The following is a 17,647-nucleotide window of genomic DNA, read 5'->3' on the forward strand; positions in this document are numbered from 1 at the left end:
TCAGTAAAGGCAAAAGATGCAGGAGACAAAGTCTGGGTAAAACTAGGCAAGGCACCTATGGGTCATCTCCCAGTTAAGCCTTACAGGGATTTCTTAATTCCTCCAGCAGTGAGCTGTGACAGCATATAAAATGTTTCTAGGGGCTGGGGATTTAGCTCAGCAGCATAAGCACCTGCCTTGCAAGCAGGCAGTCGTGAGTTCGATCCCTGGTACCGATAAAAAGAAAAAAAAATGTTTCTAAGAAGCTCATTTAGAGACTGATTATGCAGGGATTTTACAGGGCCTGCTCACATTCTGTCTAGCAGAATCAAGATTCCAAAAGCAATGGGTAAACCACAGTGCATAATACACATTTGTATAAATGTTTGAGGCAGAGTGAGCCCATCCTTGCGAGGATGGAGGGAATCCTCCCCAAATTGGAGTTCCAGGCACCAGTTGAGAGCCAGTCTAGCAAGCTCTGGTTTGTAAGTTTTTAAGGAAAGGCAGTTAGACCTGCTTTGTGAACTCTCTCTGCTCATCTTGCGTGTGTATGTGTGCGTGTGTGTGTTTAATAGAAAAGGAAAAATTGCTTCCTTTGTAAATGTTCTTCCCTGTGCTTTTATTTAGACATGAGTAAAAGAAAAACCATGTAAACATTTGAATTTAGGAAAACATTATTTTCTTGACAGGGCTATAGTTTAGTAGCTACAGTTGGTGTTCAGTAAAGTATATTAATTTTGTATTTTTAATTATTGTTTGTTTACTTTTGTCTTTTTGAGACTGGTCTCATATACAATTCAGGTTGGGCTTTAACTCATTGTGTAGCCCAGGCTGGCCTTGAACTCAAGATAATCTTCCTGCCTTAGCCTCCGAAGTGGTGGTATTACAGGCAGGTACCACCACAACTGGCTACTTTAAATACTATATTGTAATTTTATAAAAATGAAATGATCCCAGGGCTGGGGATTTAGCTCAGCGGCATAAGCGCCTGCCTTGCAAGCAGGCAGTCGTGAGTTCGATTCCTGGTACTGATAAAAACGAAAAAGACAAAAAAACAAAAAAAGAAATGATCCCCATACGTCTGCAATACTTGGTCCTCGTGCAGATAATAGTACTCTGTATTTTTAATGAATTTTTTTGGCCATGTCTTTATTCAGAAATACTTTAAATTTGAAATACATGATTTTCTCCTTTCCATTCTTATGTTTAGAAAATACAGTGGTACTTCAGTTCACAAACACTTTTATTTGCAAACAGTTTGGTTCTCAAACAAAAGCATTAGCAAATTTCATTTTTATTTGTAAATTCCTGATTGAATGGCAAACAGGACCGTGGCCACCTTTCCCACCCAAACACAGGCACAAAAGCGGCCATCTTTTCCAGATTCATAGAACAAATGAAGTTCGTGAACCGAGGTACCATGGTAAAGCTATAAAAGGGCTTCTGCCTGTCAGTATCCTAATGTGTACATATAAGCACTCTGGGCTGTATATGTGGACTTCTGAAAACAAAAATCAGAACATGGTCTTTAAAAACCAACCTGTACTCGGGCCGGGGAGTTAGCCAGTGGCACAAGTGCTTTCTTGTTAAGTGCAAGGTCGTGACTTCAACCTCCACTACCAAAAATAAATAAATAAATAAATATCTGTACTTAATTCTAAAATACCAGTATATTTATGTCTTGGGGTCAACTTGGCATTTAGAAAAGTTGGCCAAATGCCTAAAGTTATGAGTGCTTGAAGTATAAGGCTTTTCATAAATTGACACAATTTTTGGGTCATTCACCTATTTCAAAATTCATTTTTATGCATTCATTCATTCATTCTTTGTGCGTGTGTGTTGGTACTGGGACTGCACCCAGGGCCCCATGCGTAGTAGGTAAATGCCTTCAACGTATCTTGTATTGTGCTATGGTGTTATTTCTTATGCAAGATTAATAAGCTGTAATAAGTGAACAGCAGAGTTTTGTTCCTAGGGTCATCAAGACGTGGGACTGTAATAGCCTATAGTAGAAAGCCTGTGCTTTGGAGAGTAGAGATAGTCTTTGAAATGGTGGATTAGGTAACCTAATATACTTTCTCCCAACTTACCAAATAATTTGTGTATTACTGTTTTCTGCATTAAATTTGATAATAGAGATATTGTGGTGTGGGTTCAGATTTTTTAATAGGAAAGTAAGACCTCTGGGCTTCATTTCTCTTACAATTCAATGTGAGAGTGTAGTTAATTTCTACCACCCCCTCTAGTTTTAAGTTGGCTTTTTTGAAATAACAAATGATGCTTGGATCTTGTGTATGTCCCAGTTATGTATTAAAAACTCCAGGCATTCTTGTGATTAGTCTTCATCAGCGCTTCTGAAATGTCAGAGTGCCAGAGATACTTGTCCCAGTGCAGATTCTGACTTGGGGGTCTTGGTCAGCACCTGAAACTTGGGTGTCTTAACAGAGGAGTGACTTCACTGCTGTAAGTGCCCTGCTTCCACACTGTGAATAGCGGTGATATTCACTTTGTGATATTTAATTTATATTTGGAAGTTTTGGCTGCAATTCTTGTGAAGGCAGTAATTCCTATGAAGGTTGTAATTCATTCACATTTCTATAAGTGATACTAAAACATACCCCTTGGGCCAGGGGTTTAGCTCAGTGGCCTAAGTGCCTACTTGGCAAACATGAGGTCGTGAGTTCAATCCCCAGTACCAAAAAACTTTTTAAAAATTAAAAAAATAAAACATATCCCTTAATGTGCCTTAGAATTTTTACTTGGCGTTTCCTTTGTATTAAAGAGTAGCAAATTATCAAATATTTACTTAAAATTTAAATCATTCCAAATATGAATTTTGTTATATTCTAGTAATTGATTTTAGAAATCATAGAATCCAGGTAAAGTCTTGTTTAGATAAGAGCTTGCCAAATTTCTTTGTATATTTAGGTGCTTTGTTTGATTTTGATAATTGATGAAAAGTTTGTAAGAACAGCCTGGTAACATTCATTTATTAGTCCTTGCCTTCAGGAAAGCAAATATATTAATTTTAGTCTTCATTAATCTCAGTGTTAATCTAGCCTCTAACCTTAGTATATTGTAAAAGAAGTGTAAGTAGAATCATATTCACAATGTGTAGTGTGTGGAGGAGGAACAGGATTTTCACAGTTGAATGTCTGCCCTTTTCAGGTTCCCCAGAACCACCTTTGCCATCTGTTATGTCTCCTAGCAGGGTTGCAGCTAGTCAACTGGCTCAACAAGGAAGTGATTTAATTGTTCCTGCAGGTATTTGCTGCACTGACTGGACAAAGCCCTTCTTGCTGCTGCTGAAGCTAAACTAACTCACTCAGTTTCCTAATCACTTGCTTTGTATTCTTAGGTGTGTGTTATTCTGGCTTTTTTGGTGGCTGGCTGCTTTTTGGGATGTTTTGTTTTGTTTAATGAGAAAGGAAGTAAGCTTTCTATCCTGATTTGGGGGGAAATAAGCTTTCTACCTTTCTGGCTTTTCAAAGTAATTAGGCAGTATTTCTTAACCTGTCTTCTTACGGTTAAAACCAATATAGTACCATTTGTTTTAAAGCATCCTTTCTTTTCTTTGGGTAATTCAGGTTCACCTGTTTGATCCTCACCTCCAGCTTTGCATCTCTGCCGTTTTTGGTTTTTAGGTGTCTTTTTTTTTTCTTTTAAAGAAGCTTCAACAGTTGGGAATGGGTGGTTGGAAAAGGTTGTTTCTTGTTATTTATAGCCTCAGTTGATAAGTAGTTTGCAAATTGTGACAAAATATCATGTAATTTACCAGCTTATACCCAGTGAAAAATACTGGGGAAAAAGTAAAGATCTGTGTTTAATTTGCTCTACATTTGAATGTTGATGAAATATAAAAATGGGAAATGTGAATTCCACATTTCTTTTTCATATGGAATATTAGTTTTTATATTTTGTCTTTATGAGAATTTTATAAATTCTTAAATGTTTGGTTTTATATGCAGTTCTCAATTTTAATCTGTGATGGGCTGTGTTAAAGGCTGTAGGAATAAATAAGAAGGAATTTTTACTGACCCTGAGTTTTTAAAACTACTTTTTGTAATTTTTTTCTGTATTTCATTGTTCTTTTTAAATTATCATAGTTTATATCCCAAATCATTGATACTGTGTTTATGAAACATTTCTTATTCTATGGAAAGCACTTTACTATTTGAAACTACATTGTTGTAAAGTTGCTTTTTATACCATAAAACCTCCATTGTTAGAATAGCACCTTTGCCAACACGTTATGCTACCTTGTTTTTCTTGAAGAGCTTTTTTATATTTCTATTTTTTATTTACTTTCTTTTGAGATAGAGTCTCACTATATTGAAAGAGCTCTTGAGAACAATGTACTGTATCGGTCTTATTTCAGTCCTGCCTCATATGCTGGTGGTAACATATTTTTAATTTAAATTTTTAACTGGTTCGTTGTACAATAACAATTGTACATGGTATGGGCACTGTGTGATGTTTCCTTACATTGTACAGTGCTACAATGATTTAAACGTATCTCCATAAACACTCAGCATTTCCTGTGGTAAAAACATTCATTTTCAAGGACTATTTGAATTATTTTTTCCAATTATCTAAGACTATAGCAACATTCTGTCTTTTTTCTGATCAGCGTAAGACAGTTACAGGAGATCAGTGTGGGAATTTTTACTGACCAAAAATAGTTTAGGCAGGGCCAGGGATATAGGATAGCTCAGGGCACAGCACCTGCCTGGCAAGTTTGAGATGATGAGTTTGATCTGTGGTACCAAAAAAAAAAAAAAAAAAAAAACATAGTTCAGGCTTTAAGATTCATTGTAAAACTTATTTTTTCCTGAAATAAGCAGCAGTTAATATAACAAGAATTGATATAAAAATCAATTTTGATACAGTAGCCAAACTATATGGCATTTGTAGATAATGGACAGACATACTGTATTTTTTGAATGATTAGGAAATTATTATCAATGATTCTATGTATTCCAGTCACTCGCTTTGCAGGAATCTTTACTTCCTAAGTGCATAAGTAATTTAGTTTGAACATCATTGTTTTCTTTCCCTACTTGATCTGAATTGTGTGCTTTTTGTCTTTTATTATGATCATGTAGGTGGCCAGAGAACACAAACAAAAAGTGGACCAGTTATTTTGGCAGATGAAATTAAAAATCCTGCAATGGAAAAGTTAGAACTTGTTAGAAAATGGAGTCTGAACACATACAAGGTTTGTAATTTTTTAATGTTTTTATCCTAAGTGGTACTAAGAACTTTTATTTTTCAAATTATTCAAATTACTATATTGTAATTATTTGAACACATAGGTGTTACACCATCTAAATAGGGAAATATAACTAGAAAATAAAATATTTTATTGATATTTGTAAAAATAATACTGCCTTAGAATTACAGAGTTGCTATAGTTATATTTCCCCTTCTGCTTTTAAGAGACAGGGTCTTACTGTATTTCCCAGGCTAGTCTTGAACTCCTGGGCTCAAGTGATCATCCTCCTGCCTCAGCATCCTGAATAGCTGGTGTTTTAGGCATAAGCTACCAGATAGGGCCTCTTTTTAATACTTTATAACAACGTGACCTAGCATCTGAAGGTCGGGAGAGGTATGTTAGTTTTCCAAAGTTTAAAATTCTCTGATCTTATAATAACTAAGTATTAACTGTATAGACAGCACCGGATTATAGATGGATTGAGCTTTTAAAGTTTGTTGACATTGTTAGTTGCTTTGCTTCAGAAAAATTGGTGCTTATTTCATATTTGCCATGAAACAAGCAAATAAATTACTTAGTCTACATGTTACAGACAGCCAGAGTCCCAGATCCATGTGGCCCCCTGAATCCGGACAGGGCTAAGGCAGTAGACTTGTAGAACAGCATACTGGATGGAAGCCCGGCGTCCGTGGTGAGCAGGCCACGGTTCTGGGCAACCCGAGGTGGCCCTGGCTCTGGGCTGGCAAGTGAGGTGCTGCACATGTGCTCAGAGCAGCGCTCAGGTGCATCTTCTCAAGACCTGACTAGCATGGATTTATTCTTTCAGTTAGTACTTTAAAAGATACTGTCTGAAGTCCTTTACCAAGTAAGCTACTTAAAATGGTCCAGGGCCCTGTAGTACGCATCTTTCCCTCAGTTACTTAGCTCATGTCAGCGTAGAACCTGAGAGACACCAGTAGGAATCTTTACCACAGCAATGCTTGCCTAAGCTTTTTTGCTGCTGTGGGGTGTTCTGCTAAGTCTCTGCCTTCTCGTTGGGGACTCCTCCGGTGCCAGTATCATTTCCAGGTGTGGATTCCCCCCCATCACAGTGGTTTCCTCAAGCATTCACAGTTACCTTGCTCTGTCTCCTCACTGACCCCCTCTCAGCCATCAAATCCTGTGCATTCTGCTGTTTTCTTTTGTTTTCCTACTGTTGTAGTCAGGGGTTTGCAAGGAGAACAGTTACATACAGGACACATAGTTTATAGTATTTATGATGGTCACCCAAGCAGTCAAATACAGAGAATGTTCAGGAAAGCTGTCGAGACACTAATCACCCCCAAAATCCAGCAAGGCCTGGATCCCACAGCAGTGTCCAGCATGAGTCCAGCTAAAGACTTAGTGCCCATGACAATGCTCCATGAATCCAACTGGAGACCTAAGCCCACAGCAGTGACTCATTCGTCTGTTTCATGAATCTGCGCTGGGAAGGCCCATAATTCAGTGGTGGAAGCCAGAAAGTCTGCGCTAGTGGAGTGAAGGGTCTGTGCCAGCAGCCTGAGGGTTCTGCACTGGAGCCAAGAAGTGATGCTCAAAGCAAGGACCAGGGCTCCCCCCAAAATTACCACAGCCATCCTTAGCGTCAACGAGGGCCTAAGCTCCTCTGAAATGAGAACAACTGAGTTCATATCAGGAAGCCAGTGTGACAAGCTTCTCCTGGAGATTAAAGAGCATGACATCTTCCTCTCTGGAGCCAGGAAGCAATGCTCAAAATAAGGACCAGGGCCCCCCCAAAGTGAACCGCAGCCATTCTCAGGGACAACAGGATCCTTAGCACCTCCATTGATAACAGCTGAGTTCCTATCAGGGAAGCCAGCATGACAAGCTCTTCCAGGAGAACCACCAGCTCCAAACAATAATACTCACTTAGGAGAAGCCACTTGTCTTCCTCTCCAGGTCTCCTTTTTGCTGGCAGTAGCCCACAGGTGGGCCATCCACACGTAGCACCATGCTGATTCAGTTCAGATGGGGTTAAGTTGACCACCAGTTTTTAATTCCCCACACCTACTTTCTCGGTCCCAGCCTTCACAGCCATAGTTCCTGTCTGTGTCTGTGTCTCTGTCTCTGTCTGTCTCTCCTGCCTGCTCACTGATTCTAGCTTCTGTATAAACTCTTGGATTGCACCTGCCCGATGTAGTCGCTCTTCCATTACGAACTTTCAGCCCATCTCTGTTATCTTTAGAACGACATGGGTTTGACTACTGTCTGCCTTCCCACCTTTGTGTCTTCCTCTTCCTTCTCGCTTCTGCCTGTGGCTCTGATACCAAGTGACCCAGAGATTTCCTCCAGCAAGCTATGCTTCCTCTCATTTCTGTGAATGTATTCACGAGGCAGTATTTGCCAGCTGCTTGGAATTCCCCTCCATTTCACTTACTCATAGCAGACGGAGCTTTGTTCTTTATTAAGTTTATATAACATTCCTTTTGTTCATTGAATTATAAAGTTTGCCTCTGTTAATATTCTTTGTCCACACAACCTGAAGAACACAGACCTTGTTTCTGAACTAAATTCTAATAATCAGTAATTACATGTTTTTAAAGTTAAAGCTTTTGCTCATTTGAGCCTTCTTCTCTTGTGGTGGTAGTTTTTTCCTCATTCCTTTTCCAGTTGTTCCTGTTTGTGTATTATCTGTTCTTTTTCTTCCATTTCTTACCTCACAATAACCTGAGTTCAATCATTAAGCTTTCACATCTGAGTCTGACAGTGCTGACAGCACATTAAGTGTTTTTGTGTTCATGAAAATGACCAGCCTTTGAAGTGTTGAGCTGTGTAAAGAGAAGCACTAAGTCACTACTTTATTTTTTCCATAAAATATTTTTTCATCAAAATTTAGTTTGAATATTCCAGTCTCTATCACAAGAGAAAAGGAAGTTCTCACTTAGGTGAGTTTAGGGAGCTGGCAGCCTTGTGTGGCACTGACATGGGCTTCATCTTAACCACCTCACTAGGTCTACCAGACTGTCTCCTGGCTCGTCAGCCTTTAAGGTCCAAATTATAACCAACGTTGTGTTCATCGTCATTGGGCAATGGTACAAGTGCTTGTTTTGGGTCGGTTAATTTAAGACTGTACTTGTTATCCGTAGCATTCTTTTTTTGTTGTTGTTTTGTTTTGTTTGTTTTTATCGGTATTGGGGATCGAACTCAGGACCACGCGCTTGCAAGGCAGGCGCTTATGCCGCTTAGCTAAATCCCCAGCCCCCGTAGCATTCTTGAGTAACTGAATTCTGGCTCTTCGATCTTCCTCCCTTCTTTGTGATTTCTACCTTTATAATTTCTTCTGTTTTTACTCTCTAGCAAACATTGTCTTCAAAGAAAGTATTACTGTTAAATTTGTTCATTGTCGGTTTTGGCCCCAAGACCAGCCAAGTAATTAAACCCAAATATAACTATGTTAAATTTAGGCCTTGGCGCTTCCTTTTTAAACATCATTTTAATCTGCCTGATTTTATTCACAAAATTTAAATTCAGAATTTATTTTTATCTGTAGAAATAGTTGTGAATATTGAACTCTTTTTTTTCTTTTGAAGAGAAGTCTAGTTTTTTAGGCTACAGAGACTACTTTTTGAAAAAAAATTTAAATCTCAATTTTAGCATTCAAAGTTATTTAACATAGAAAACATATTTACTTTTTGATAACCTTCAATGATGACTGTATTGACACCCTATATAATAACTCTTGAAATGCATTATAGAGTAATACTAACAATTATTACTAGGAAGCTTATGTCCATGTGGAGCTCTGAAATTAGATACACTTCTAAAAATTACAAGTTTCTGGGGCTAGGGACTTGGCTCAGAGGTACAAGCGCCTGCCTGACAAGCGCGAGGTCATGAGTTTGATCCCTAGTGCCCCCCCCCAAAAAAAAAACAATTACAAGTTTCTGTATCATTTCTCTTCTTTATCATTACTTTGAGAGAGTAACATGACACTATGCTATCTGGTCCAAGGTAAAAAGTAAGGAGAATTTAGGAATCTGTAATCAGTCTACATTTCCCCCTCTCTCCCTCCCTCCTTCCCTGCCTCCTCTCTCCTCTTGGTCTCTTTCCCTCCCTCTTTTCCTGCCTTCTCTCTCTTCTCCCTCTCTGCCCCTTCTTTTTCTGCCACCTCCTTCCTCCGTTTTCCTCCCTTTTCTCCCTTTCACTCTACCGTCATACAAACACAGATGCAACTACTGAAGGGGAAGATAGAAAACATTTGAAACAATAAAAGAATTGTGGCTTTTTTATTATTTCTGTTTTAATAGTTTCAAAACAATGCCAAGTTTTTCTGTTTTAAATAATTTATTCAAATGCAGTAAATTTGAAATACTTCAATTATGAGAGAATCCATCCTGTGGTATATAAATTTGCTAGAGAAGTCTTAAAGTGACTTCTGATTAGAGCTTCTAAAGGGGTTGACAATTATCAGTATGCAAAACTGACTCACTTCTGTCAAAGAATGAGACATACTCTAGCATTTGTATTTTGAATGGCTATTACTTTTTTGTTACTGTTTTATTTTTTTCCACTTCTAGTGTACCCGACAAATTATCTCTGAGAAGCTAGGCCGTGGCTCAAGAACTGTGGATCTTGAACTTGAAGCTCAGATTGACATATTAAGAGATAATAAGAAAAAATATGAAAATATCCTCAAACTGGCTCAGACATTGTCCACCCAGCTTTTCCAGATGGTGCACACTCAGAGGCAGCTTGGAGATGCATTTGCTGACCTGAGTTTGAAGTCTCTAGAACTCCATGTAAGGTTATTTTAAGTACTATTAGGGGATGGGGGAAAGGCAATAGAAGTATTTTAAGAAGTAATTTATTACATTTATGTTTTGCTGAACTTTCATGTAGTTGGAATTTTCGCGTTGCTGAATGCTGGGGCTCACGTGTGCTTTGCCACTGGCTATACCTCCAGCTCGATGAGAAATTCCTGTAATTGCAGTTTTGAAGTGTTCTTTTAAGACATTTCATGTACTATTCGAGAAGACCTGGCTGACTTCCGTTGACAGAGTTGACCTATTTGTACTTCAGAATAAATGTCACCTAGAGTTTTTAGGAGAAAGGAATTTGATTAGAATGAAGGAAAAGAGTACTCAGCCTGCCCAGGCCTAGAAAACATTCAGTTATGTATACCTCTGGTCTGAGTAAAAAGTAAAGTAGACACTTATTAAAACTCTCTTACCCATTCCAGGTACATTGAGCAATTTGTGACTTGTTTGAATGAATTTGTGAGATACTTTCACTGCAGTCATTAATATAAATGTGAAGTTTGAGGGCGAGCACGGTTGTAAAGTGCGAGCTTAGCATATGCCACACCTTGGGCTGCATCCTAGCACTGCAAGCCAGCAAATTACATAAATACATGAATAAATCCGGGAAATTATTTTCCAGTATTTATCTCTGTGAGTATTCAGCAAAACATTTTAAGGAATTTGTTTTGCTATCTTTTGACATTTTTTCATGTCTCAGTGTTTTTGCCTTTTTTCTTTTCTTGCCTGGAGCCAGATAGTATAGATACTCTTTGCCTACAAACTTCTTATTTGAAGAATTGGATAGTTTAAAACATTAAGTTAAAAAAAAAAATCACTTTGCCGTGTAACCTTGGGCAAAGAAAGTTTGGTATCAATGGTGATACATGTTGTAACACTGACAAACACAGAAATTCAGTTTTAACTGATCCATTAGACAACAAGAACTACTGTGTGGGAAGCTGAGTATCATAACAGCTGCAGTTACTGAGTACCACATCTTAAATGCAGTGAGCTGGGGTCTTTGTATTCATTTAGTAGCCCCTATCCAGAATGCATGGGAACAGAAGTGTTTGAGATTTCAGAGGTTTGGTTTGGTTTGGTTTGGTTTGGTTTGGCTTTTTCGAAGATTTGCATTGACTTTACTGGCTAAACATTCCTAATCTGAAAAACTGAAATGCTCTAAAACTCAAAACATTTGGAGCATCATATAATTCATGTACCTGGAGGGAATGGGAGAGAGATTGTGTGCAGGGGCAGCAAATTCCTGTTTCACAGATGTGTTCCGATTTTATTTTTTAAGACCATCAGACTCACCCTTGTAAAGAGTGCAATTTAAGCAGCAGACATTCATAAAAACCATTTGTATTCCCTTTAAAAGAAATGCTCTATTTTAATTGCTCAATGTATTCAGAAAGTTGTACGTCAGTCACATCTAATTCCAAAACATTTATCACCCCCAGAAGTCCCATACCAATCTTTTTCTCCCTTCAGCCTTTGACAAACACCAGTGTGCTGTGCTTCTCTGTAGATTTGCATTAACATTTGATATAAAGGGGTGATACACGTATGACCTTTTGTGTCCAGCATACTGGTTTTATTTCCTTTAAATGCATGCCCAGCAGCAGGACTCCTGGGTTATAGTAGTCCTTTTGGTTTTTTAAGGAACCTCCACCCTGTTTCAATAGTGGCTATACCAGTTTCCGTTCTCACCAGCAGCTGGTGAGAGCTCGCCTTTCTCCACACCCTCACTAGCATGTTTTGTTTATGTCTTTTTTTCTCTTCTTTTCTTTTCTTTTAGTGTTTTTGCTTATAGTCTTTGTAACTGGGGTAGGATAATATTTCATGATGATTGTGATTTACATTTCCATGATTAGTGATGCTAAGTATTTTTTCATGTACTTGTTGGTCATTTGTTGTATCCTTTTGAAAAATGTCCGTCCAGGTCATTTGCATAGTGGGCTGGTTTTTCACTGTGTTGAAGGCCTTAAGTGTTCTGGATAGTAATTTCTTGCCAGATGGACAGTTTGCAATGCAGTATTTTCTTCCAGTCTGTGGGTTGTCGCTTTGTTGATTTCCGTGGTTGTGCAAGAGCTGCTTAGTTTGATATAATCCCATTTGTCTAGTTTTGCTTTGGTTTCCTATGCTTCTGAGGTCTTACACATGCTTTTTAGATCTTAAATGAAAAAATCATTGCCTAGTGGTATTTTGAAATGTGTTGCCTATGTTTTCTTCTTGCAGTTTCATACGTTCAGGCCTTTGATATGTTTTGAGTTGATTTTTATGTATGGAGAGGATGGTCTAAGTATCATTCTGCATATGGATATCGAGTTTTTCTGGCACCATTTATTGATAAGACTACTTTTCTCCAGTGTGTGTGTTTGTGCTTTGTTGAAGATTTTACTTGGCTATAAATTCTTGATGATGATCCAAACAGCCTGCCGTAGCATGCATGCCATAGGTTTGCCACCACTGCTGTACATGCGTAGATTTATTTCTGGTTCTCTGTGCTGTGTCTTTGTCTTACGTGCTGCTTTAATGCCACTTTTCATCACTAAATTTTCAGTTCTGGGAATTGTATAAGTCTTCCATCTTAAGTTGCAGTTCAGAAGTACAGCTGTATCCTTGTTGTCAATGATGTTTATGTTTAGTTTACGTTTACTTAGTAAAGCAATTTATGATAATGTGTAACACACCCCTAAACAACTGAGAATACTAAAACAATTGACCTATCATTGACTAAATTAAGTTCAAGTCGCATTTCGTTTTAATACCAAAGTGAATTTATTAATGATGAATATACATATATATTCATTTTGTTCTCATTAGTATTCTAGTTATTTGTGTCATTTATTACTCTATCTCATGTGCCTCATTGTAACTTTATCTGTTTATTGTTCTCTTGGCAACTGAACCCACAGCCAGACGCATGTTAAGCATGTACTTCATCCTTCAACCATGTCACCAGCCATGTTGTTTACTGTTTCTTTTTAAAAAGTGCTTTTTATTATAGCCAGTTGAGTTCTCAGAGTTTTTCCCAGTTTTTTTATTGTGTTGATATACACAACAACATTTAGTATCTTAACCATTTTTTAAAGTAATTTCATTTTTTAGGACTATTTAAGTTGACGGCAAAATTTGGATGTAGAGTACAGAGTTTTCTTATATCCTCTGTCCCAGTCCATCAGTAGCCTTTAATGTGTCAGCATTTCCCTCCAAGTATTCAGATTATACATTCAAAATATTAAGGGGATTGCATTAGGTTGGGTTGGATTGGGTTTTGCTGTCCTAGGAGCTCATCCTGCTGCCCCTACACATGCTAGGCAAGTACCCACCTAGCCCTAAAATCTTTGCTTTATACTTAGCTTCTTCTCAGAATTTTAGGTGAGGTTTAACATTTCTGAAACAAAACAGTGTTGCTTTACTCTTGCCTTGTGCTTTGAATTGAAGCTTACTGTTCTGGTGTAAATTTAGGATGTGAAGTTTTACTAACTTTTCAATTTGCTGAAATTTCACCTTTAGTTTGATTTGTTTATCTTTTCATAGACGCAGTCTTATTAGGTTGTCTGTTCCTTCTGTGGTTAAGACTTTTGGTGTTTTTCAGTTAGTAATGTGGGATTGTGACTCTTGAGAACTTCTGGAATAAATACAGTGTTACCGGATGTGATATAATGACACGTACTTTGTTATGAAGTGTGTAGAAAAGATTTTCTTATTTTATCAACAGTAGTAGTTTTTCCCCCAATAGTATTTATATAAATCTAACTCATATTTTTCTTCCTTGTTTTTTGATTTTGCCTTTTACCTCCTAATGACTATCAAAGGAATAAGTACAGTTGTAATATATTCTGTTAACATTTTCTAAAAGTTCTAAGATTCTAATTTTTACTGATACATGTTCATAATGCATAATGATTACTTTCATACCTTGTACTATCTTATTTCTGGTAATGTTTATTTAGACTACATGTATAATTTGGCTTGTAGAAGCTGGTGCCCAAAATGTTCAGCTGTCCTACCATTTTAGTTTTTACATTCATGATTCATATTTTAATGTAATCATATCTCCAGTATTTGCAATCAGTGTCAGTACAATGTTGATGACTGAGTCCAAAGTAAACAGTTTCATGACTCTGTCTTAAATGGAAAATGCTTTTAGCAAAGTTATTTTCACTGTCTTACAATTTATTGAATAGTATATAACCTAGAAATTGAGTGATAACTGTATCATGGCATTTGTTTTTCACCTTCTATGATTTTACTTTGTAGTACATTTTGTTCAGGTGAAATTGAGACATGTTTTACCTTTTAAAAGTTCTAAGCCTAGCCGGGCATGGTGGCTCACGCCAGCACTCGAGAGGCTGAGGCTGAGGTAGCAAGTTCGAGACCAGCCTGGGCTACAAAGTGAGCTCAAGGCCAGCCTGAACTGCATAGCAAGACCCCGTCTCAAAAAAGACAAAAAAAAAAAAAAAAAGTTCTAAGCCTAAAAGATCCATCCTAATGTGATCGAATTTTTATTTGGCTGGATGTGTTTCTGATTAATTGTTAATTAATGAAACTTACACTGGAAAGATTTTACTGCTGAATATTCAGGACTTTTCCTGCCGCATCTGAAGGAGTGGCATCCACGTGAGCCGAGCCAACACAGAGTGCTGGGGAGACTAAACTAAAGAGGTGCTGGATGATCTTTCCCCAGTGGTGTGCTGAGATGGCCCTGAGCTTACCAGTCAGCCAGTCACTCTGTTTACAGCAAAGTGTGTCTTGCTAATATTTATACATCAAGGGGACTCAGTCAAAACACAAAAAATGGCTATCTATTTTATGTCTGAGAGTTTTAACCAATTGTTACCTAATTTGGTTATAAAAGTTATCATTTCTCTGATTAATAATCTGCTATATTCTTTTTCCTAACAGCTGTGCTTATAGTATAATAAAAACAAAATGTAAAAACTAAAATACTCTTGCTAGTACAGAGTAGTTTAGATTTTAAAAATGATTCAGATTTTGCTGTGCATCTGCACTGATGGCAGTTTTGGCTCACTAAACGTTTTTGGTAATTATCTATAATTTAGATTTAGGTTCTTACCTGTTTAAAGATTGAAATAAAAAGGTAAAGCTTCTGTCACTAGATTTCTAAATCACGCATTTTCCCGTAAGTGATACACTTGAGATTTTTCAGTCATATCTATTAACTTATTACTGGATAAGCTGAGATAACTTCTTTGTTTTAGGAAGAATTTGGCTATAATGCAGATACCCAGAAGCTGCTGGCAAAAAATGGAGAGACTCTTCTTGGGGCCATTAATTTTTTTATTGCCAGTGTGAACACTTTGGTGAATAAAACGATTGAAGATACATTAATGACTGTGAAACAGTATGAAAGTGCCAGGTAGGTACGCATTTTCTCCATGTTGTTTATTTTACAGCATGTACTTCGGTTAAGGTTTCTGTCGCAAACAACAGAAACCAGCTCTGCCCGGTGCTAACAGAGCAGCGATGTCCTGGAATGCCACAGGACAGCCCACAGCACAGACCGGAGCAAGATTCCGGGAGCAAGCAGGAGCAGAGCCGGACAGCACCTCAGAAGTCTCCGGAGAGGACAGTACTGTGTTGCTGATTCTCCATGCTCTTCAGTTCTCCTGGGAATCTCTAGAAGGCCCTGACTGCTTGCTTCATGCCCTGGGAATGTCCCCTTGAACCTCGGTCATGCGCCCAGACCTTGCCTGAGAGGGAGCAGGGCGTGCAGTTGTCCCACTGCTGCTGCCCTGGAGTGCGGAGTCCTGTGTCCTGCCAGCTGGGTCCCCTGCTGTCCCCTGCAGTCGGCCTGTGTTGACCTGCAGGCCTTACCACTGACATCGCCTGCTTCCCGCACCCCGCAGCTGCTGGGCGTGCGCGCTCCGGCCCCAATCCTGGTGTTCACTTACCCAGCTTATGGCTGTCTTCAACTCAGACTCCTTCACATTGCAACTTCCACATACATACTCACCTTGTATCTTGATAGCTGCTTGTTATGCAAATTTTTATATCTTCAACTTCAATGTATATAACTTGTCAGTCTTCTGACCATCTTGTTAGGTGACCAAAAGTACAGGTTAATTCTGAATACCTAGAAATTCTGAAGAGCAGCAAACCCATGATCGCATCTTTCGGCTTTGGATTCCAGGTCCATTGTTTCCCCCATGTACTCTGCCAGCTTTGTTTAAGCATCAGTCCAGTTCCCTTGGCAGTTTTTCTCTCTGAACATTTGAAATTAATGTATTTTAAAATGCTTTTTGTGCATTGTTGAAGTCAGACGCAGACTGTCCTTTAGAAGCATTTTGCATTTCAGCCCGGTGCCCTGATTTAATGATGTGACAGATGGCTGTGTGAATCCTGGCTCATCGCGTCACTTCTCAGGGAAGTGCGCTGCGCCTGAAGCATCCATTGCTTTATGCCTTAAAGAAGTAAAAGCCCAATACCTGGAAAAGTTAACTTTCAGTGTTTTAAAAAGAGATGCCTTTAATCCATGCTGTATTTGTAATTTTCAGTCAATATAAATGTGTAAAATAAAGATCTAGCACCTGTTACCCAAATGCTAGGAGGCTGAGGCAGGAGGCCTGACAGCAGGTTGCAGCCCACCCTGGACCATTAGCAAGATTCTGTCTCAAAAATAAAAAACAAAAAAGGGGTTGAGGATATAGTTTTGTGCCAAGGCCCTGAGGTCAACTGCCTATACCTCCAAAAATAAAAAAATTAAATAAAGAAGAAAACTTTGATTGTCTGGTAGGGGGAGGATAGGGCAAGGGTTTTGTGGCTTATTTAATGGATTTTGGTCTTGGAGGTTTTTTGTTTGTGTTTTGCTTTTCTTTTTTAACTGTTACTACCACGGCGTTCCTTCAAGGAATCTGTCAAATCTGTCAGTAAGATCTCACGAGACTGTCTTCAGTAGTATTACTAGTAGTTGGTCCTCCAGCCTCTGTTTAACACAGTCACGGCAGGGCCATAATTTGTCTTGTATGTGGCGGGCTTTAGCCACCAGTAGTTCAGGCATGATTGTGCCCAGGTGACTTTTTATTAATTTTATTAGTAAAAAGCCAGTGAAGGTGATTAGATCCATTTGTATCACCAATGATACAGGCCACCCGATGGTGCACTGGTGGTTTAAACCCCAGGGACCTGTTAAAATCTATCGTGGACATTATATTTACCAAAGGATTCATTATTTATCTGAATGAAATATTTCATGTATATAAGTTCTGTTTGACTCTTTCCTAAATTTGTTCCATACTCAGAAAGTCTTGATTTGTTTATAGGATGCGTTTACTTTTATCTGAGTTTCTAGTTTTCTAGTCATTTGTATTCTTCCAGTATTTATAACTTTTTTGTTTGTTTGGTTTATGGCTTTTTTTGGGACAAGGTCTCATTGTGTAGTTCAGGCTGGTCTTGAACTCAGTACGTAGCCAGGCTGGTCTCAAACTTGCTGCAGTCCTCCTGCCTCAACCTCCCAAGTGCTGGGATTACAAGTGTGTGCTGCTATGTCTGTCTATATTTGTGACTTTCAGAAATGAAAGTTTGTTTTCTTCCCTGAGTATTGCCACCATCTAACATTGAGCCACAACTCCAAGCCTGGTTAAGAACTGTATAAATCTGTTTTGTCATTACTTTGCTAGCGCCTGCCTACTCTGAAATATGTTTTAGT

General features: G+C 38.4%; 1 protein-coding gene across 11 annotated transcripts in view; it reads left to right on the forward strand.

Moving 5' to 3' along the window:
* Window positions 1-17,647, forward strand: part of Arfip1 (ADP ribosylation factor interacting protein 1) — a 103,565-nt gene that overhangs the window by 63,542 nt on the left and 22,376 nt on the right. For 8 of the 11 annotated variants that reach the window (XM_063260853.1, XM_063260855.1, XM_013160352.3 and 5 more), the window contains 4 exons: window positions 3,148-3,243; window positions 5,085-5,197; window positions 9,751-9,972; window positions 15,201-15,358. In XM_063260853.1, coding sequence (XP_063116923.1) covers window positions 3,148-3,243; window positions 5,085-5,197; window positions 9,751-9,972; window positions 15,201-15,358 — 589 coding nt within the window. Of the gene's footprint in view, window positions 1-3,147; window positions 3,338-5,084; window positions 5,198-9,750; window positions 9,973-15,200; window positions 15,359-17,647 lie in introns of those variants that run through there. The other 3 variants (XM_013160355.3, XM_063260856.1, XM_063260857.1) reach the window with 2 other exon arrangements.

The sequence above is a fragment of the Cavia porcellus genome, unplaced genomic scaffold (genome assembly GCF_034190915.1).
Source record: "Cavia porcellus strain 051 isolate PalLab524CR breed Dunkin Hartley unplaced genomic scaffold, mCavPor4.1 scaffold_14, whole genome shotgun sequence".
NCBI lineage: Eukaryota > Metazoa > Chordata > Mammalia > Rodentia > Caviidae > Cavia > Cavia porcellus.